The sequence below is a fragment of the Ambystoma mexicanum genome, chromosome 2q (assembly GCF_040938575.1).
Source record: "Ambystoma mexicanum isolate Mex_15411 chromosome 2q, UKY_AmexF1_1, whole genome shotgun sequence".
Lineage (NCBI taxonomy): Eukaryota > Metazoa > Chordata > Amphibia > Caudata > Ambystomatidae > Ambystoma > Ambystoma mexicanum.
In genome coordinates, this window is record NC_090924.1 from 1,355,127,012 (window position 1) to 1,355,150,230 (window position 23,219).

Consider the following 23,219-nt stretch of genomic DNA (forward strand, 5'->3'; position numbering starts at 1 on the left):
TTTTGAAGCGTTTGAGCGGTAAAGATAGGTTGAGGAATGACAGGTCCAGGACTACCCTCAGGGCAGCCTGGTGATTCTTGGGTACTGCAAAAAACCTGGAGTAGATGCCGAAGCCCTTGTATGACGGAGGAACCAGCCACCTGCATGTCCAAAAGAGAGAATTTTCCATAGAAGAGCCAGGGACCCTATCTGAAGCAGGAGAGGAGAAGAAGGTAGAGGAAAAGGAGGAAGAAGACTGAAGACCATGGAGACTATCAAAAGAATCCAAGGACTCTTGAAACAATGCTTCCAGCGGTCTGCGAAGAGTGCCAGCCGGCACCCGACAGGCAAGCTGTGTTCCATGACCATTAAGTCATTGCTTTTTGACATCTGAGGTGGGGGCAGAGAAGAGGGAGTGAAAAACATTGCGCAATGTCCTCTGCTGCTTCCTCGTGAGGTCACTGGGGTACTCGTTTGGTCGCTGTGCAATCCGGTCCCTAAACCCCTTGAAGCCGCTGAACGAACGGGGTCTAAAGTCGGTCCTGCCCTGGACTGAGGAAAGGACATCTGCCCTGGTTTGGTCAGGACGGCCAAGGAGTTAGTGGACCACGTGGAGTTTTTTTTTCCGTCAGCGCGTCATCCATGGACTAATGAAAAAGGTCTGTCCCCTCAACAGGAAGCTCTTCTCCTATACATCCAAGGAAAATTTAGTGGCATGCATCCACGATGTCCGCCTCATCTCGACCCCCAGGCACAGAACTCCACTGGCTGTGTCGATGTGAGGGCCTGCACAACTGCACAGGCCTCAAGCCAGGCCGGCCTTTAAGGAGGCCTGTCTATCCAGGGGGAGGTCAGGCAGGAACTCCCCAATCTCTCAACACAGCTTCTGGCTCGACACAGCTGGGAGGGAATCAGCATTGGCCTGTTGCAAGTACATTCCAGCGTTAATGGAACAACACTTGCCAAAAGGCAAGGCCCTGAAGACAGTCATGAAACACCTTTACTGATGCCGAAGGCACTTCGTCCTGTGAGTCATTGTCATCGCCTTCGCCTTTCCCCCGCCCCCTCTTTTTCCAGAAGTGAAGGGGAGTCCAGGTCCTGGGACACAGGAGCCCGGGGAGTCCCCCCTAATACGCACCCAATGACAGCTTTGGATCAACTGGAGACTGCGGGGGAGGAGGCGTTGGTGGCACATGAGGAGGACTTGGAAGCACTGATGGAGCCTGGACCGGAGGAGGAAAGGGCTGCGGCACTGGCACTGCTGGGGGAACCGGAGGAGGTCCCAGTGGCAGAGGCCTGTGAGGCACGACCTGTGGTATCACCTTTTTGACGATGTCCTTGAGGAGCCCAGTCATCTGGGTGGAGTGCATAAGGAGGAAGAAGCGCTCGAAGCGATCCTCGCATGCCGCTGGATCGCGAAGGGTACAGGCCTCAGCTGAGCTAGGCCTCCTTTCCTGATCGAAGCGTCTAGGAGTCTGAGATGTGTAACCATAAGGATGAAAGAGGTAGATGTAACCCTGCAGAGACCATCCACCTGTCCCAGTAGGGCCCGCCGCAATTTCCTGAGGGAAGGGGACTGGAACCTTCTTGCAGGGCCCACTGTGTGGGCGAAGGACTCGGTAGAGGCCCCAAATCAGAATCCAAGATGGCCGCCAGCCTTGCAGGCTCCGTCGCGTGCTTGTCTGACATTTTTGGGCCTGGTGCAATATGCTGGTAGGGATGGCGGACAGGCCAGCACTGGCTCAGACATGGAAGGGAACTCCTTGGCCCTAGACCCTGAAGCAGGAGTGTTGACCTCGGAACCGGTAGGCTCAGAGCACTTTGGCTCGCTGGCTGGTAGACAAATCGTCCTGCGCAACGAGCTCTGAGGCGGCTCCGGTAGGCTGCTATTGTTTTAGAACACGCTTCCAACTGACTCCTGCAGTCAAAACCTGATGACCCTGGTGTAGAAGAGGACGAGCTGGATCGTTCCACCATGGACAGCCCGGAAGAGCCCATGGGCCCCTCGACCTACGAGCCGGTAGCCTTAATGGCCTCAGGACTGCCAGAACCAGAATCCAAGTTCCCCTTCCGAGTGAAAGCTCCCAGAAAGGAGTCTCTGTGCTAAAGGGCCTTGCTAAACAAAGGACCTACCCTTGTCTTGACGCGGGGTCCTGGCGACAAACTCTTTAAGATGACGGGGAGGAGAAGAATGGAAGATCTCCCTCCAGCAGGGAAGACATGGCTCGATGACCGAGAGAGCTGCAAGCCGTGCACACGTCCCAGCAGGGGTTGAGCCCCAGGCACTCAAGACAGAGCGCATGGGGTTCTGAGGCCTGGAGCAAGCGATCACAGGATACGAATCTCGGGAAGCCTCCTGAAGCCGACATATATTGGGAGAGGCAAGTCACTGAAGGGAGATGAAGAATATCAAAAAGCAAAGAACGGTGAGAATGCGGAAGGGTGGAAAGAGATTTGCGCCGAGCTGCCAGGTCCGACACCGTCCGTGCGGAAAAAGAGACTGAGGTGAGGTGGCAGAGGGCGAGGTCTCGGGGGCGTTCATGTGCCCCTGCGCGCTGTGCTAAACTTAAAGGGGAAGCTCAATTTTTTGCTGTCAAAGGTTCTGGTACCCTGCTCATGTTGGGGGACATCCACATGGATGGAGGACGGGACGTATTAGTGTTGGGCATCTTTACATCAACTGAGATATGCTACTGAGTGTTAACATCCTATTAACGATTGATTTAGAGAATTCATAATAGATTAATGATTTGAACAGGTTCCCACAGGGTGTGCAATCCTCACGATGGCACTGGGCCTAGGTCTTGTCTTGAAAAGACAATTGCATAGCATAGCATACCATTGCATAGCATCTACAAGTCCGCCCAGATATTCGATAATCACCAAGACCACACTTGAACCATTCATAGCTTCCACAGATCTCATACTTACAAGACATATTGTAAACCTTGCTAGAGTGTAAAAATAAAGCTAGCCTGAGGGAAAGTGTGGATGTTAGGTGATGGTAAGACTTGAGTGAGAGGTGGAGAGAAGAGAGATGTGAAGAAAGGGTAGAGAAAATGGAGCAGCAGAAGAAAAAAAAACTCAGTTTGGAACATAGGGGAAGAAAACAGTAGGGAGGAAGAGAAAGGTTATGGAGATGACGTAGAGGAAGAGGTAAAGCATACAGAGAGCAGAAGAGGAAAGTCAGGAGAAAGACAAACAATAAGATCATCACACCAGTGACAGTGGAAAGGGCAAGGAATGAGTGGACAGAGAGGGAGAGAGCAAGAGAAGGAGACAGATAAAGAAAAGGAGGTAGAGGAGAAAGGCCAGAGGACAGCGAAGTAAGCGGACAATTGAGAAGAGTGAAAGGAAAAGTTAAGGGAGAGAACTAAAAAAGAAAAGGAAGTGAAAGGAAACCTGCTATAAGAGGAAGAAGAGGAGGCAGAAAGCATTGCAAGGTGGAGAACAGAGGTGGCGAGGCCTCAGTATAGAGCTGAAAATTTGAAACGTTAGACAAGGTAATGGGAAGTAAAAAGGAGAGAAGAGTAGGAATACAAACAGCTTGATGTAAGGGTCTCAATGAGAGGAGTAAACCTGTGGAGGGAAAGGAAAAAAATCCTTTAAAATACTGGCCACCAGGTGCTAATAGGCTGGTGGATATGGACAGGAGCAAGGGCCAAAGTTAAGCTTGAGAACAGAAAATTTGGACAGTGAGATCTACTACAGCTCTAAGTTGAGAGGGTGCCTTTGATAAAAAATAAAAAAATAAAACATTTTCAAAAAAAACAGGAAGGATAAGTTCAAAGTACCCTGGTGTCCAGCAGAATAGGAGGTCTCCAACACCTGATTTGATTTTTGTATTTGTAACGCGCACCAGACAAACTTAACCTGGGGGCATTGTTCTTGGAAGCCATCAGCAAGTGTTCAGGTCCGAATAATAAGAGTTTGGTTTTAGCAGCATTATGCTGCAGATAGTTCTTTGACATCCAGCTGCTTACTTCTTCCAGACATTGCCCTAGTTTTCTAAATGCTTCCTGGAAATTAACAATTGGTACAAAAATCTGGGTGTGTCAGCATAAGAGTGGAAATCCAGCCCATAGCGGCCCAAGAGTTCCAGAAGAGGCCGAATATACAAATTAAACAGTGAGGACAGGGAGGATCCCTGTGGGACCCCACAATTCATGCAGATGAGGTCTGACAGAAACTCCCCCAGTCTCACACGTTGTTGACGATTGGTCAAAAAAGACCTAAACCAGTTCAGTGCTGAATCAGAGACTCTTCCTACCTCCTGTAGTCGTTCCAGAAGGATTTTGTGGTTTATACTTATCGACCTAGTTGTACAGAGTACAGGGTGGTGGTGACTGGCAGCTAGCATTGTCCAGAAGGACCAACATAATAGTCTGATGGCACCTGAAGCATCCAAGAAAGTCATGAAATAAGTATTTAGCACACTATAAAACGCCAGAGATTATCATTGACTCTTTTGCCTGCACTGAACTAAGGAAAAAAGAGCATTACCTGTGGACCACAGTCAACAAGGACGTTAAGGATCTAGTTCAGAGCCAGGATTGTATACCATTTCTAACCCCATCATAGTTGGTTCAGACACACCTAACCACTGTTGTGACAATAATAAGAGAGAACTGAATGTTTTTTTTTCGTTGATCAATCGACAATTACATTATCTATTGTGTTATGCGAGGAGTTAAGAGACATGATGGCAATGCCTAGCAAATAGTGTGAGCATCTGGACATTTGATGCCAATACCTGCCAAATGATTTCAGCACCTGCATGTAATAGCACTTAACTGGGAGCATAGAAAACTACACTACACGAAAGTAAACAGATATTGGCATTTTCAGTGGGTGTTTACTAAAGGAGCACAAGGTAAGCAATGATTACATTTTTAAAATCAAAACATACCTCAATTTCAGCGACTGCAACGTTTAAGTCACAAATCCAGTTCTTTTTAAATTGCCTTGCTTGAAGTCTTCATGTGGATTTATTTGCAGTAAACAAAAAAAAACATGCATTCATCAAGAACATTGTTTAGCACACAGTTATGAAGACACTACAGTATGATTACCAAGATAAACATTACATACAATTAAGTCTTTTTGCATCTTGTATCCTCCATAGAGTCCAATGCTATGCATAGTTCACCATCTGGTGGTTGGTTGGGGCTATGGAACATATTTAATTTACTAAACTTAAGTGTCAATCCGGGTCGATCCATGTATTTAGTTATGTGCTACCTACAATCCTCCTTGTGGTTGACACCCCGATGCAGATTGTTCATTTTGTGTGTCCATGATGCTCTATGTTATTGTCAATTTTACTGTGATTTTATTACTCCTACTGTGCCTTTTGTTAAAATATTCTTTTTATCACTGACAACTCACTGCAAACCAGATTTTCCTTAAATATATAAATAGAACAGTGAAAAAAGGAGTATTAGTCCTACATTCAAGAAAATGAAATCCAAAACATTTGCTGGTTACGGTTTCTAAAGTAACAATTACTGCACCACCACTATGGTAAAATAAACACTGCCATCCATTGCTCACAACATCTCTGTATGATCTTCTATTTAATTTGTATAGTCGCTAGCGTGGACCCACCACATGAAATTTAAATAAAAGATTTTTTTATCTTCACTTCACCCTCACCGGAAACGCAAACCAACGATAAGTGCCCTTTTTACATTATGTAATTTTCATTGTTACAACCTGGTTCAAAGTTTGGCTGCATAAATGTCAATTGTATTGACATATGCAGAGTCCTGAAAGGATCGGAATGCTGGATGTTTCAAGATGGTAGTAGTGCAATTATGGCTGCTTTGCAAGCCATAACTGGCAATTTGGTTCGAAAAAGTTGAGTGCAGGGGTTGTTGGGGGTTTATTGACCTGAACCATCAAGTCCCTTTTCCAAGTTTTTGTTAGGCCAATGCAACCATAATTTCCCTTTAATCAAAGTCTTTTCACTGAATTATATATTTCTTAACTAGAAGCAGCCACTCGGCCTGGCCTGTGTGCAGCCCCATGGCCGCTGTACCTCCATTGCAGATTATTGGGCCACAGACAATGACCTGTAACTACTTCCTCTAGGGCATATGCCCCAGGTTCGGGCAAGTCACTGCGGGTCAGTTGGCAACTGACCACCTTTCCTGTGCATGGCCGTCTGCAATGCCTTGCGCCCCTAATAGGCAGCTATAGTAGCCATTTGGGCCTAGTCTGCTGTCAGGTCCAGTGTACACTTTACTGCCATTGTTGGTCCATGGGCCATTGACCACTTTGCCTGGGCAATGGTCAAATTGGGCATCTAAACTGCCATTGCAGATATGTGGGACACTAGCCATGGACAATGGCAGCTTTGACTCGGGCATGGTCTTTGGCCATGCCTCCGGCCCTGCCCAAGGCACCGAAAGCAGCCACTGTTTGGGACACTAGCTATGGCCAGTTTCTACTGTGCCCAGGGAATAACCCAATTAGTCACAAGGATTGGCCTGCTGCCAGGCCCAATAGTCACTTCCCCCCCATTGTAGACCTAAAGACACAAGTTGATAACTGAAAGCTGTGAAATGTGCCCTATTTTGCCATTTTGCAAGTATATGTCAGCTCTCTGTCACATCACCTCTTGGTGTAATACAGTGAGTTCCCTAGACGGGTGTTAGGCAGAAACCTGTGCAGTTCCCTCTGGGACCACTGCAAAAGATTTAAGACTACAGGTGTTTGGCAGTAAACCCACTTGGTAGCAGTCTGTACCACCCGGATTTACCTGGTAGCTGTGGCTGAGCAGTCAGACTTCCCTCAAGAAGAGTTAGGCAGTATATAGAGCATACATAATAGGTACAGAGGCACAGTAGTACAAGCAAACACTGACCAGAGCTAGGTGTAAAAGTATATAATTATTTATTTCAAAGACACACTCATAAATTACACTAGCACAGAAAAGGTAAGTAAGTCAAAACACAGTCACTATTACTTATATGTACATCCCTAGTTATTTGTTGGACAAGTCTAAGTTAACACCCCTTAGTTCCAAACAGAGGTGAGCGCTTAACGTTAGATGGCGCTCCAACAAGTTAGTTAAAAAGGGAGGGAAAAGGCAGAAGTAATGAAAGCAGCAAGGTAAAACAATTTTCAGAGATTCACAGTAAGTTTAGAAAGGCAGTCTATTGCGGAGCAAGGAAGTTCGGTTGCCAGGCCCACTCTAGGGAAAGCCAGGCGAAAAGATGCCCAAGATCACACAATGTCACAAGTCTTTACAGGTGAGTAGGAAAGGTTTTACCACGTTTTGAAAAGTTTAATTAAGGTGTCCCAGGCTTACCCAGGTTCGAGAGCCGAGGGCTAAAATCTACCCCGTACAATCGGTGGCAAGGGAAGCCGGGCGGAACACGGTACCTTTAAAATGGAAAGGATCCTCCAGCGGTGGCAGTTGTTCCTGGTAGTGGGTGCAAGTCACGGCGTCGTCCAGAGGAAGAGCAGATCCCGACGTGGAGGAAAGCTGAAGGTCGCTGCACTACCAGGGAAGAAACCAGCCGTGGAGTTTTCCGGTTAAAAGGATGTTACCCCTCTTTCGCGGTTGAGGTAAAAAAGTGGTATCCCGGTTGCCGGGGTGCTTTGGCACAGGCAAGGCGGCCACGAGATGCTTCAGGGAGGTGAAAAGAAGACAAACTGGTTGTCCCCACCAGTCAAGGGAAGGAGACTCTCCCGGCTCGAGATCTCCTCTGTCGTTGGGAAATGTGGTGAGACGGTTCCGCAGGGCTCCACCGGTGGTGTCGTCTTGGCAGGTCGGCTCGGCTTCTCCCTCTTCGGCTTCTTAGGTCCTGTGGCGACTTCTGAAGAACCAGTCCCAAAAACCCTGCTTTTATGCAGCAAACCCCCATTCATACAGCCTAGCTGTCACTAAAACATGCTAAGTGGTGAGCGGGGCGGCTCACCACTTGGGCCAATCACACCAGAGTGTGACATGAGTTGGCAAGGCAACTCAGTCCAGGGTGCCTAAACCCCCTCCCACACCCCCTGTGGTACCCAGACAGAATGGCACCACTTTGGAGGGATTCTGTGCAGAAGCCCACCAAAAGTGGAACAAAGGCTCGACTCGGGTTCAGGGTTACTGAAGTGAACCTAGACGCCATTTTGGTGGCGAGTTCTGGCAAAAAATCCCAACCGGTGAATTTATATTAAATAAATAAACCGGCGGTATCTTTAACATTGCACCAAAAAGTGGTGCATTAAAATCAATGGGAAATCCCATCGGGAAATATTCCGGTGGAATATTTCCGTGGTATCCACTGCCACCAGCCAGAAACTCGGCGAGGGGGGACGGGACACTACCCCCTCGACAACAGACCCAGGGGCAATCCAATTGCCCCTACCAGTACTTCCACAGTATGATGGTTTGTACTGGTTAAGTTCCTAAGTTAAGACTAGTAAAGTCAATGGTGACTTTACAGACCCAGGGAGACAGTAGTCAGTCCCAGGGTGTGGAGTCTATGTTTGGGGGTCACTATGACACCCCTGTGTTACTGCACTGAGGGTGCTGTGTAACACACATTCAAAAACCAATGATAGCCTATGGGGAGAAAATACCCCATAGCCCATAAGCACATAGCAAGTCACAGAAACACTCTCAAGTCATGTCCAAGGGTGAGGGTAAAAGAGTCTCACTCTTGGCAGGAGAAAAAAATAAACCCCACAAATCCAGCAAAGCTGCTGGGGGACTAACTAGGTTAGGAAATTCAGCCTAAACAGAGAATTCTCCCTAACAACGGGGAACCCCTGTCCCCTGCACACTGTCTTGCGCTAATTGCCAAAATGCTTTCACATTTGTATTCAAATGAACAATGATAGTGCCATATTACAAGCAAATCACTTCTTGTCTCCAGTGGTGGGCGAGGGGGTGGGGTGTTGGCCTGAGGGCTGCAATATGCCCTTGCAGGGGGTTTTCAGCACATGTTCTGCAGGACACAGCAAATGCCTGTGGAAAACAATGGTGGCAGTTTGAAAAATGTCCCCAAACAATTAACCGAATGAGATTTTTCAACTAAACAAACTTGTTTTCCCTTATCCACAGACCCAAGACCAAAATAGCCAATCAGGTGGCAAATATACAATGTGTGGGTCTGTTATTACCCCAATTCAGTTGTGACTACTTGGGCAAACCACTGGACAGTTTAATACTAAAATTGTTAAAGCATACTTTTGGGACCAGGTGCTCGGGTCCTCAAAAAGGTTTGACACAAATCCGTCTAGCGGTTTGTGCTGCAGGTGCAACCACACGTTTGTCTATATTCGATGAATGGGTAACCATAGGTTTTGGGACCACCACCCTATAACTATGTCCACCATTGACAAAACCGCAAACCTTCCAAGACAATTCAGGTCTGGTGCATAGATTTTATTGTAAGGTTTTATGTGGTTTTGCCAAAGTTCTAAACCACCCAGAAAAGTGTTTTCTTTCAATGGGGAGTCTGACTTAACCATAACTACAGGGCTACTCTGGCCGACCCGGTCAGATGTACACAAACAGTTGCTGCTTAAAATGATCGATTCTTTACATGTTCTCCTTGACAGGGAGCATGTGACTTTTCAGCTCGTGAATCTGTTTGATTCACATGCTATGCATAGCAGTAGCAAGCAGTATTTCTTTCCCTCCGGTAGAGGATGTGCAATTATTGAATTAAATACATTTCTTATTACAGCATACCCCATCTGTGAGCCTGCTCTTGTTTGTCTATCTGTAGCAATGCTTAGTGTATGTATGTACCGAACTCCATGCTGCAGCTCTGCAAGTGGGGTTTACTGGCACATTACCTAGGAAGGCCTGTGTAGCACCTGTTGCTCTTATCGAGTGTGCTTTAGGCTTAGAAACTCGCAACCATTTAGCTAGAGCAGAACATCCTTGGATCCATTTAATGCCCCTCTTGTAATAAGTGACTTACTGGTCGGGTAACCCGTTTGAACAGTCCTGAAGCCTAGAAAAAACAATTCAAACATGACCTTCCCCACCCCACATCTAATATAGGTAGCTTCCCTCTGCCTTGGATTGTGGATTTTTGAAGAACAATGTCCGATTTGAATGGAATAACAATGTGAATTCAGGTGAAAATCTTAAATGTGCACCAAATCCCAATTTGGCCTTGTGTAGGGCTACAGAAGGCTCCTCTAATGACTATCATGATGAATGCGAATGCCACCAAAAATGCAACCTTTACGGTGAGTTGTATCGTCGATGCCGTGGGGGCCTTCAACATCTTTATCAATGTAATCTTCCTCTTCACCCCCTTCATTGTCGGGCGAATAGCCCTCGTCTTCGTCCCCTAGATTGTACACCCCTTGGGCAGGGGGTCTGTCCTGACTTTCTTTTTTCTTTGCCAGGAAGGCTTATTTAAGCCTGGCGACAGGGTCGCCTTCCAATTGGGGAACAGTGTTAACCCTTTCATCGATTCCCGGGGCGGTCAAAGAGTGCTTGCTCTTCTGGGCTTTTCAACCCCTTTTTGGGGGTGTCCTGCCGACGTTCCTTCCTCAGGGCTGCTAGCCCGTCTTTTCCTGGCTGTAAGCTGTTTCTGCTGTTTAGCCATAATCATTTCTAGAGTCTCCAACCTTTTCGTAATAGGTTGCACCCCCTGTGAGACAGCTTGAATCAAGGAATCTCCAAGTACCTTCTTAAAACTTAATGATAAGTCAAAATCTTGTTGGGAAGGGTCTTCTACCCATTCTTCTTGGCTCTCTTCTGGGGAAGAGGAAGGAGTATTAGTGGGGATGCCAAATGTAGCCATATCCTTGATGTTGGCAGAGCCAACTGTGAGGAAGTGAGCAGTTGGAAATGCTTCTGCTAGCAGCGTGTGTGTGAAAGCAGCTACCCTTTTTTTTTTCTTTTTTCAAAATTCTGACTGGAGCTCTATCAAACCAACTTCCTTCGTTCTCTGTTTGTGCACAATGCGCGCGGAAGCTGGATTCCCAGGGGACGCTGGGAACTGTGGAAGGTTCCAGCTCCCCTGGGTCCTAACGGCCGCCGTGTTCGCCGGCGCCGAAATACGGAGAGAGAGAGAGCGGGGCGCGGTAGTCTAACGCGGGCTAAATATGCACGTGACTCCGGCCCCAGCTCGCTCACAACACTCTTCTTACCCACTATGTGCGGGAAACTTGCTGCGCTCGCGCTGCCCTAATGATACGCATCACGGTAAGAACACGCTCGCGTTCTGAGGCGGCTACAAAATCATTGTAAATGTGTTTCGTTTTCCTGCGCGAGCCGTTGAAAATGAGTAATAAGCATTACTAAGTGTATTACAACAATATTCGAGCAATTAATATCACATGCAGGTGATATAGAGTTCATCTATCTCTTCTACAGAAGAAACAATAAATCATGTCACTTATCTGTTGGCAGCAGAAAGAAAGAGGAAAGGACCTGGTCAGAGGGGTTCTTATGGAGAGGGCTGCCCTCGGATAGGGGCAGAGGGGAAAGGTCAGGACTACCTCAGACCTAAGACTCATGGGGCTTGTAGTTCCCTGATGCAGATTGATCGAATAAGACTATGGACTAGAGGATCTTTAAACTTCTGCATTTTGTTTTCCAAACTTTGTTTCTAAGAAAAACAGAAATGTTCAGTATTAAAGTTGAAAGTTTTAAAGTGCTGACATGGCAGTGAATAAAGAAATAGCATAATGCTCGCCTCCTTGTCTTTAATAGAATGAAGACTTCCTGAGCTATTAGCGTGGGCAATCTTTATTACCAAGTAGTTTGTGATGCATATAAAGCATGAATGGGTGATCCACTGGCATGATAAGCAGATGTGGATATCATATCCCTTTTGCGCTCATGTTGTTGCGATTAGTTGTAATGTCATCTGTGATTCCTGCATCTTCTGTAAGAGTGGTGTTGGTGGAACAGTGCATACAAATGTCCATGGAGCATTGATCCGAGACCACTGCTACGATTATCTGAATGCAAAGTTTTGAATTCTGCATTGCCTTGTGCTAATAGAGGTATTCTGTGCCAAACCTGTGGAAAATGTTCTCGAGTGTTTTGGGGTTGATCTCCCTCTCGTGGTCCAGATGCATTTCCCCATCACAGAATATCTGCTGTCATTTTTTGTATTCCTGGTACCAGGCACGTGTACTGGCACTAGTGTTATTCTATTTTATATGTACCACAGCCAAATCTGCAGTGCTACATGTATAGGTTTAGCAAGACATAAAATAAGCAGTGTCGGAAATTCACGATTCAATAATGATGAATTGATTTTCATTTTAAAAATCATGTTGCACTAACTGTGACTTGATTTGCAAAAGAAGATAAGTACACTTATTATTCTGTGCACTAAGCTCCACGACATTACACAGGGTCTACACAAGGGAAAGCAGAGATCCATGCTGCAGGCTGACCCAATCATACATAGTGCATACTTTCAAAGAGTACGTTGGCAGATGGAAACTACAGATAACTTTCCGACTGCTCTCTGGGAGCCTATTTGTGTCTGACTGACTGACTGACTAAATATTGTGAGGGAGCGTATGTCGGGATGATACTAAATGAGATGGCTCTTCCTTCATCAGTCTTTACTCCCTCTGTGTTTTTCTATTTCATTACTATTTTCTTCACTTTTGCAGCCTTTCTTGCTTTGCTTTTCTCTCAAATGTATCCCTTTGCCCCTTATAACATCCTCTATTGCCCATCTCATCAATTGTCTTCTAATGTGCATCTTTTCTCTGCCTCCCCACCTTTGTTAAGATCTATATTTAGCTCAGACTGCAATGTCCTTGGATATGATAAATTTTCATGTAAGTATGTAAAAGACTATTGTGAGCATGCATGTGAAAAAACAAGTGTGGACATGCAAATCTTTTTTTTATTGTGTTGTAGTTCATTATGAACTTTTCTCAAGTTACAAAGCCAATACAAACTATAAAAAGAAAAGGCCAGGAAGAAAAAAAAGGATAAATACCAAGTTTTTCTTCAAATACACAAACATGTCCAGGTAAAAGAAAAAATCAATTTTGCGTATCCCAACGTGGAGGCTCAGAGCTGAGACCCTACAGGACCCAGAATTCCGAGAGGTCCTAATGGAGGCAATCACAGAATATTTCGACATTAATACTGGTAGCGTGCAATAAGTGGGAACATTATTGTAGGGATTCAAAGTGTTGGTGCAAGGGTTAGCTATATCAAAATCCAGGGGGCTCCAAGAGGGTATAGAACGGGAGTTGCAGGAAACGGAAAGGGAGCTAAAGGATTTGATGCGTAAGGGGTGTCCACCCGGGAAGACGGGGCAAGGATGAGGGAGCTGCAGGGTGCTAGCGGAGAGCTCTGGGACAGGCTATGTAAGTTGAATTATAAGAAATAGGTAGAAAGACAGCATGCAGGTGGAGACAAGCCAGGCAGATTGCTGGCCTGGTTATATAAAAATGAGACACCCTGATCAGTGATTAGAGAAATTAGGGGGGAGGAGGGCCAGATCTGCGATACCCAGGAAGGTGTGAATGAAGAGTTCCTCAGGTATTATAAACACTTGTATGAGGACGCAGGTGGAGACATGGGCCAAGAAATTCTGGAAACACTAGAAGATATAGGCCTGCCCACTTTAGACGACCTGGAACAAGCAGACCTAGAGGCCCCAATCACCACGGACGAACTGGACACAGTGATCCAGCACCTGCCCACGTGTAAAGCGCCTGGGTCAGATGAACTACCCAGCGAATTCTATAAAGCGTACCGGCAGGAGTTGCTCCAGCCGCTGCTGGCCATGTTCAACGAGGCCTACGAACGGGAGGAGTTGCCAGAGACCCTGCGAGAAGCGGTGATCATCCCGCTCTTGAAACCGGGTAAGCCAGATGCAAACTGTGGGTCGTACAGGCCCTTATCGATGTTCAACCAGGATAGCAAAATACTCACAGCGGTGCTCGCCAACAGGCTTAAGCGAGTAAATGGCAGACTGATGCACACAGACCAAACAGGCTACGTCCCCGGCAGAAACATCACTGACAATCATAGGAGGCTACATCATATTATTGACCAAAGAGTGAAAGATCCGGGTGAACTGGCCATTGTGTCGTTGGACGCGGTCAAGGCCTGCGATTCAGTTAGGTGGCCATGGTTGATGGCGACCCTGAAAGGGTTCGGGATGGGGCTGGGGTACATAAAATGGGTCAAGATGTTATACAGCTCCCCGATCGCTAGGGTTAAAACAGGCGCCATAATCTCAGATAAATGGAAACTCAGTAGGGGTACCAGACAGGGATGCCCATGGTTGCCCATGTTATATATTCTTGCGTTGGAGCCGTTGGCAGTTTGCCTTAGGTAACAAAATGGGGAGTTGGGGATTGAAGCGGCAGGAGGTACACATTTGATATCATTGTAAGCCGATGACATGCTCCTCTATCTGCGCTTCCCGGAAGAGAACCTGCAATATGTCCTGGACGTGATGGAATGCTACGCCACCCTCTCGGGCATATCGGTAATCCCAGAGAAGTCCAACGTATTCCCTTTGGGGAGATACAGAGGCATTCCACCAGATAAGCTGCCCATTTTGCAGATACCCTGGCAGATCGAGAAGTTTCGATAGCTAGGCATAAATGTATACCACAGGATAGAGGTGGAGCATAAATATAACACGGAGAAGGCGATAGAAGGTATCAAAAACAGCATGGCGTTTTGGTCCAGATTGCCCCTAGCCACGATGGGAAGAGCAGCTTTGCTCAAGATGGTTGTTTTGCCCAGACTGCTACACTTTGTGAATGTCCCGTACTTGATTCCCAAACACTTTTTTGTCAGACTTCATAGCCTGTGCAAGGGCTTCATATGGCACAATTCCAGGAACAGGGTGGCCCTTTGGAAATTACAAAATTTGTGTCATAAGGGGGGTATAAACCTCCCGAATTTTGAATTATATTATCTGCGGGACAGCCATTATACCTAGCTAGGTGGTTGTCTGAAGATGATTCGGCGGAAGCCAGGCTTTTGCGGGATGACTCTGCCCCTTACTTTCTTAGAGAGACAGTGTGGTTGCCTAAAACGAAAGTGTCAGGGAGGGGGAGGTTGCTGGTGCTGGGCTGGGAGGTCTGGCGCAGAGCATGGCGAACTGTGGGTGACCTGGACCCGCTTTCTCAACATGTCCCGTTGGTGGCGTTATGTGGGGGGGGACTCCCAACTGATTAAAGGGGTCCGCAGATACTGGGAACCGATGGGCCTGGCCACCCTGGGTGACATATGGCAGGAAGGGGAGGCATTAGGATTCCAGAAATTGATGGAGGAGACAGGGGTGCTTAAAGGCCAACATATTACTTATTCCAGAATCATGAAACGGGTGAGGGAAAGGTGGCCGAAACAGTACTTGCAGAACAACCTGATGCCACCATAGAAATGATGTACGATGTCTCGGAGGGCGGGCACAAAATATCTCGGATATATGAGTTAATGAGTATGAAGGCGGGGAAGGAGCTGCTTCAGTTGAGGCATGACTGGGAGGAGGAGGTGGGGGAAGCCATGACAGACAGACAATGGGACAGAGCCCAAAGGTACCATAAGAAGGTGTCCCGGAATGCAAGACTTCAGCAGATCCAGCTATACGTCACCCACAGGGCATATTTGACCCCCAGCAGAATAGCTAGGTTTGGGGGCTCGGCTGCACAGAAATGCCCCAGGTGCGGGGAGGAGGAGGCTGGGCTGCTACATATGTTCTGGGCCTGTCCGGAAGTGAACAGATTCTGGATACAACTGAAAACAAGATTGGTTAGCAGTGGAGTGGTGCTTGACGTTGGATCTGCTTGGGCATGCATGCTCGGGAGCTTTCCCAGGCCACGTAACCTCACGCATATTAGCAAGATGAAGGACCTGGCTTATATTTTGGCCAAGCGCAGAATTGCAATGTGCTGGAAGGCGGCCCAATGGCCTAGATTGGAGATGTGGTGGGCGGACCTCCTGAAATGGGCAGAGGCAGAAACTGCAGCCTGGTATGAAGCAGTCACTAGAGGTGGGGAGGAGGAGGTGGGTCACCATTTGCCTGAAGGCAAATGGTGACATCAATGGTAAACCCCCACCAGGCCGATCAAGAAGCAGATGACTTGGATGAGATGATAACAGACACATGAAGAGGCTCAGGTGGATGACACGGATGCAATGGCTCAAGTTAATGGGGGTGGGGGAGGACAGTAGAGTGCATTTTATAATGAAACGCTTTAACATTGATTATGAATGCCCTAAATGGCTGTAATGTTTGTAGTGTTGTTAAAAAAATAAAATTGTTAAAAAAAATAAATGTAATTCATCAAAGTTGAAATAAAAAAAAAACATTCAATCTTTAAATCATGTCACAACGAACAACCTCCAAAAAAATTAAATTAAAAAAATCTTAACCCCACTTGGTCTCAACATCTGATCGGTTAACTGGCGCTACAATGAAAAATCAGCATCAAGGCACCAGTCCGGGCAGAGGCTGTGGGGTGGACAAAGCTGTTTTATAACATTAAGAACGCTCTTACCCCAAACCAATGATTTCAGACTCAAAAGGTCCACCCAACTTTAACCAGAGCCAATGATCTAGTCAGACTACAACCAGAAAAGCTATTCAACAAAAAGCTCCACTTATACATCCTGCTAACCTTCGGCAAAATGCATGTAGTATTTAACATAATGCTTAACCATGTTACAACAAGATGTTAATATATGTCAAAGAGATTCTGTGCATCCCACTCTCTTACAGAGATGGCAGCCCCATTCTACCATTGGCAGATTCAAGGTCCATAACCGGAAGTTTGTTAAACCTCATCTTCATAAATATCCGCCTCGCTGCTGGACTTGCTAGAGCTATTTTTGAGCCTTTCGATAAATAGGTAAAAATGAGAATAACTTTCCTATAGGACCATGGCAACATGCCTAATCCCATTTGTAAGGAAGGCATGGTATCAAACAAGGAAGACAGACATAAGTGATCACAGTTCACGGGTGTTTATTGAACTTCAATGGGTTGGTAAAACGCCTATCTAAACCTACATCTAAAGATGGGAACAAGCTACGACCATCAAATAATAATAAAGCAGTCCTAGTGGAGTCTGTCAAAATAAAAAGACCTATACTAATAAACCTATTGTCATCCTTACTTCAAAATACAAAATGGTGTTGGATAACAACGTATGCAAAAGAAAAGTGATGTCAGGATAGTTGAGCAGTTAGCTTCCCTTCCCCACATTTCCGGCACGGGGCAAGGCGGCACGTGTGGGTTTCGCACACACTCTGGCTTCTTGGCCACAAGCAAACAGTTCCATTCCTTTGTCAGGGTTTCAATTTCACAAGTTGAAGACTGGTCTCCCTCCTGGCTCAGACCATGGGTCCCCAGGCTCAGATCCTTTTTCCACAATATTCACAACTTGGTCTCCCTCGTTCATGCTTGGACCATGGAACCCCTCGTTCGGGGCTCAGATACCCTTTTGATACCAGAATCGAAGACTTTCGAATGTGTGATGGGTTTCGCTTACACTGTTGCAGGACCACTTTGATTTACTATACACAATTTACACTTCACATCGATCTCCTACTTTAGTTTCCTTTTGTCAGGATACCGTGCAGAGTCCTTCGACTGAGCACATTCACAGTGCCGGACCACTCTGTCAACGATATTGTATCTTTTCTTTTAATTTTCAAATATTTACCAGCAATTTACCTTCACTCGCGTCTTTCATCACACGCGTTTAACAATGTTCGTTTCAGTGCTCGTTTTACAATGTTGCCGCTTACAACTTTGGAATTCAACACAGACAGGTCTGGCATTGGTCTCCCCAACTCACTGGCTGTGCTGTTCTCCGTCGCTCCTTTGTTCTTGGAGTCAAGGACGATACAACAGCGTCGGCTGCTCCTCCCCGCCTTGGTCAGTTATGCGGGAGGATCCTAGGTATCTCAGACACACAATCAAGGTTTCTTCAGCCTTGTTTCCTGGTCTTATGTGTTCTGCCTTGAAGGTTTCTTGAAAGGAATGGCTTCCTGTCAAAAAGGTCAATGGTGTTGCCCCTCTCGCAAACCTCTTGTGCCTAGCCGTCTTTCTCCCCTCGTTCAGCTGCCAACTCGAAACTGCTGTACCTTTGTGTGTTGTGCCTCGCTCAGAGTGTGTTCTCATGCTCTGCCTTTTATCCGTGTGGGGAAGTGTAATGGAAGTCAGGTTTGAGTGATTGTCGATAATTGCCGGACCATAGTATTGGGCCATGCCATGTACATGGCTCGGGCTTGAGTGTTTTCTCCCAGAGCAGGCTGTCTGTGTTAAAGTGTTCACGCAGGAAAAGGGGTGGGGCTGAGTTCCTAAATATCCAATTGGGTAGGATGGGATAAAGGTGTTGCAGGGAAGAGTGGGATACCGTCTCTCACCATTTGGAATCCCACTCCCCCTCCACGAGGACCCCTCACACAGGTGATCCTCCCGCACTGGTCCACCCCCAGGGTCTGGATCCAAAGGCGATGGCTGTTCCCTGGCCACCTGCGAGAGATCAGCTGGGACTAGCGGGTGAGACACCTTCTGGTTTAACACACATTTCAGGGCTATATTTTTAAATGCAGCCAACAGACGCACAAGCCATCAGTCCAATCAAGGCATCAGCTAGTTTTAAAAATAATTCTTGATTCCTAGCCCTAAACTTTGCTAGGGATCTACTAATACCTCTAAGCAGTTCCAACCTAAGCAGGCCTTACAAAATTACAATTTGTTGTTGCACATTATCTTTATAGATTCCCTCCAGACATACTACTAATCTCGGACTATGTGGATCCGTCACAGATAAGCACCACCTCAGACACTGGGAAAGAAAGGGGATATACTCATGGGGGGACCTGTTTATGGACGGGGCTTTTAAAGATTTTGAAACACTTCAGGAAGGAGATGGAGTCCACACAGGCCAGTTCCTGTGGTCCCAGAAGTTGAGAACCACAGCACGAACCAAGTGGACGTCATGGCCGGAGGAACCAGAACCAAACCCCTTAATTACGCTTCTTTATGCTTTGGGAGAAGGATGGAAGCCGGTGTCTCAGATCTATGGCCACCTAAGCGACATCCCGAACCCACGGAGTGCCAATTTGAGAGGTAAATGGGAAGCTGACATAGGCCGGGAAATGTCTGATGAAGAATGGGAGAGGGCCTTGTCATTTCCAAAATCTGCCTCCAGAAACCCCCGGTTCAGACAAATACAACTTAATCTGCTACATCGAACATACTCGACGCCATCCAGGCTGACAAAACTCAGTAATAAGTTGCCCTCCAATTGCACATGGTGTGGACAGAGTAATGCGGACTTGATTCATGTGTTCTGGGGGTGCACTAAGACGCAATCCTTGTGGACCGCCATACAGCAGACAAGCAATAATATGGGAGCGACCGGATACAAATGGACCCCGGAGGAATGCCTATTGGGCACGTATACTAGGCCGGCCAAACTCAAGCATTTCACCAGACTAATGGACATTATGTGCATACTGGCAAAAAGGTCTATGGCAATGTCTTGGAGGAAAAAAGCTGGGCCCCAACAGAAAATCTGGCACTCTGAGCTGAAACGCTGGGTACGAGCAGAAACGACAGCTTGGGAGGACAGTGTAACCAGATCTACAGATGACTCTAGTATGGCCCTGGAGGCCTGGAAGGAACTTACAGACTCCCTGTTATACCCCTCAGATGACAAGCCCCCATGAACTGGTATGAATCCACCGAAAAACAGACCCATGCCCTGAATTCGCAGGTCCTGACACTACTTCAATGTTGCTTTACTAGGCTCTTGCAGGCATGGCTCCCCCTGCCTCCCCCCCCTTTTTTTTCTCTTTTCTTTCCCCTCCTCCAAACCACCTGGAACCCCTCCCCCCCGGCCCACCGAGCGGCATCAGCTCAACAGGCAAAATCACTAGGAGAAAGTTAATGTTGTATCTTTCATTTGTTACTGTTTTTCTCTGTAATGCTCTTTATCCTTGAATCACGGACATATATGCTGTCCTGCAACTGTTAAATAATAAATGCCAATAAACAAATTTGAAAATAAAATCTTTATAGATTCCCTCCAGACACTTTTATAATCGTGCTCAGAGAAGTCTGGCCCAACTCGATTCTTATAGCATGTATAGGTGTAGCTCCAGACAAACCTAGAATACGGTGCCAAATGTGACCCTCCAAACGATAACTCATGATTATTATAGGAGCATTTTAGTGTATAAGATTTTTGACGGTAGAGTGTTACAATCCTAATCCAAATGAACCCTGCATGGAAATTACAAATGTCTATCACCAGCATTATTGCAGTAGCTTTAGTATATCGTTTGTTTAGGGTCAATGATTGGTTTGGGTGCGATTGTACCCCTTATCCTAGGTAACAATAACTGAACACACTAATCAGAATCCCTGCTGGTGTCTTGATACCATGGTTATCTCTCGTAACCTTTCCAAATTGCATTCATTTTGATTTATCTAGGTTAACCACCAACTTATTGAGTTTAGCAAATTCAATCACTGCATTCGCACTTCTACATAACCCAACATAGGTAGTATCAAAAATTGGCAGGTGGCCAGCATAAGCCAGATATACAACCTTTAAATTACCCAGCTTAGGAGGGTAGCTGTGAGTTTTATAGAATGGTTCCCCTATATCTGACATAAAGAGATTGAACAAAGCAGGGGCAAATATGCACCCATGCTTCACTCCCCTAGCAATATCTATTGGGGACGCCCTTGCCGTTAAGCTTCACCCTTGCAAAATTATTTTCATGCAGTAGTTGGCCTGCTACTAATAGGTCTCCAACTTCTTTAATGTGTCCCACAGTTATGAGCAGTCAATCATTCAGACGCTGACTCAAAGTCTACGAATAATACATAGAGCGGTGCAGACCCTTTGCCACAAGCTTGACTTCAATATAAATAAAATTATAATTTGCAGAGGCACCCTTCCTAAATCCTGTCTGGATGGGACTGAGAATGTGATTTTCTCCACTCCATATTTCGATCTTTCATAGTAAATATTTGACAACGATTTTACTCGGACCATCTAGAAGAGATACCCTATAAAGTGCAGGATCATCGAATTAGCCCCGCTTACATATCAGGATGAAATCAGATTCATTCCAGGAATTGAGAATTTTGACATATTACACAATTTGCTTTCAGAAAGTTAAAAGTAGAACTGGCCAAAGTTCTGGGTTGGCTCTCATGATCATATTGCAGACACCGTCAGGGCCCAGTGCTCTAGATTTTTGTTAACTTACTTAAGATGCCAACCAAAATATCTATATCAAACGAAAGGTTTAATGAACTATGGATAGGCAGAATAATGGGACACCCCGCAGCAAATGTATCACTTAGATATGCTTCCCAAACATTACTAGCAATGGGAGTGACCATAGCCGCTTGTGTCGGTGATCCATTGCTCTCAACTAACTGCCACATACATTTGGTATCATGCCTACGGGTAACATCATACAAATCCCTCCATGATGAGGTTACACAGGACAGGTGGCGCCACTTTAACCAGGAGTGATGATAGTTTTTAAGCTTCCTGATCACAGCATGCCTATTACAACTGTTCCTGTCTAATTGTTTCACCTTTCCAATGTCCTGTCTCAATGTTCCTTTTTGTAAAGTTATTGCTTTGGCATATCGATATGCATGGGTTTCTCTCTGTCTAAATAAAGTACCTCTCCCTCTACATAAGAAAAGGTTGGTGTTTAAGCCGGACCACTATTATTTGATTAGGGCACACACCATTTTTGTATACCACGTCCAAACCCCTCGTATGTCTCGTGATTGCCTCGATGTTTGTCAGATCAGCTTTTTCAATTCAACGTATTATTCACTTTCACCTCCCCTGTCCTATCTCGCTTTAATGCTTTAAAAGGCGTCATATTTATCTTACATTTCATTAAAGGGATAGTTCGCTCAGAAATGTTATTGTCCCAATCGATAGGGCATGTATTTTCGATCATACATCGATCAAATAATTCCTATGCATTTTACATTAGTTTTCCTCACTTTTATACATGCGAAAATGCCTGCCTGGGCGGCGCCATCTTGTGGTAATATTATCTGTTGATCCATCGCCTTAAGTTCAAGTGGCCTTGTGGCACTAAATCTTATCACCCGCCCCTCAAGCTGACATTACTCATCATAAATATATGCTCCAGCAAATTTAATGCATTTGGTGGGCAACGTAGCAAAACGTACGTCATCACTCATGTCATAACTGTATCTAACGCAGAACCGAGGAACATAAACACAAACATCCACACAGTACACAAGACTTTTCATTCTTTTCACAAAAAGGGTAAAAAATGTATATTTCAAAGAAAACAGCGATAATCAGAATGGTAGCAAGTACTTGTATCAAATGATGAAAAGAGGAGATTATTTCCACGAAAACATTGTATAATGCAGATTCCCTTCAGTGATCGATAAATCAGTCTTTGTATTGTTCGCAGAAAGTTTTTTTGATCAACTTATTACCGATGCATTGTTCACTATTATTGTCCAATTTCTATTGAAGAACCAGTCTACAGGAAGCATCGCCCCATGACAAGCACACATTACGAAAAAAAATAAATGTATTGAAGTACAAACCAATTAATATAATGTACACATATAAAGCTTGTTCAGACCCACCAGGCCTCAAATTTGGACCTCCTCCATCCCGCCAGTGCAGCCCCTTCCCCAGCGCGCAGCCACAGGTGGGAACTGCCATTGAAGGCGGAGGATGGATGAATGTAGATGAGGCGAGTGCAATAGGACCAGAACACATTTGTTGTAGTTAGGTTCTGTGGGCTCGTGCGAGTGTGATCGCGTGGATGCTGACGTATTGAGCAGTGATGTGCAGGTGTTCCAGAGTGGCGGTTGGAAGCTTAGCCCGCCGGATGGGACACCGGCTTGTTTCTTGCCCAGGACTTAGCTGTACCTACAATGAGGATATACGTTATACTATATCTACGGCTGTGGTACTTCTTGAACCCATAGACTACCCTTTTATCACTGGCAACGAGAATTTGTGTTGCAGCGGATGGGGTGACGGTACGTGCAAGGACACCGCCCTCCAGTTTCTTGTCCCATCCGGTGAGGGAAGCTAGCGACAGTGGGTGCCCGAGGTCTGGCGTTCGTGGTGTGGGCTGCCTGGACCACTAAGACAGGGTGCCGAAGACTGGGCAGTACATGTCGGCGCTGAGGACAACGTTGTACTTTTTCTTTGGATGAGCTCAGCACAGGGGCTGTTTGCGCCGTGTCCGGACAGTGAGGCGGTCGCGTTTGTCCTGA

At 46.1% G+C, this 23,219-nt stretch overlaps 1 protein-coding gene across 2 annotated transcripts in view; it reads right to left on the reverse strand.

Annotated features, from left to right (window-relative positions):
* Window positions 1-23,219, reverse strand: part of TOPAZ1 (testis and ovary specific TOPAZ 1) — a 2,616,805-nt gene that overhangs the window by 776,073 nt on the left and 1,817,513 nt on the right. For both annotated transcript variants that reach the window (XM_069648829.1, XM_069648828.1), the window contains one exon: window positions 4,889-4,955. In XM_069648829.1, coding sequence (XP_069504930.1) covers window positions 4,889-4,955 — 67 coding nt within the window. The remainder of the gene's footprint in view (window positions 1-4,888; window positions 4,956-23,219) is intronic.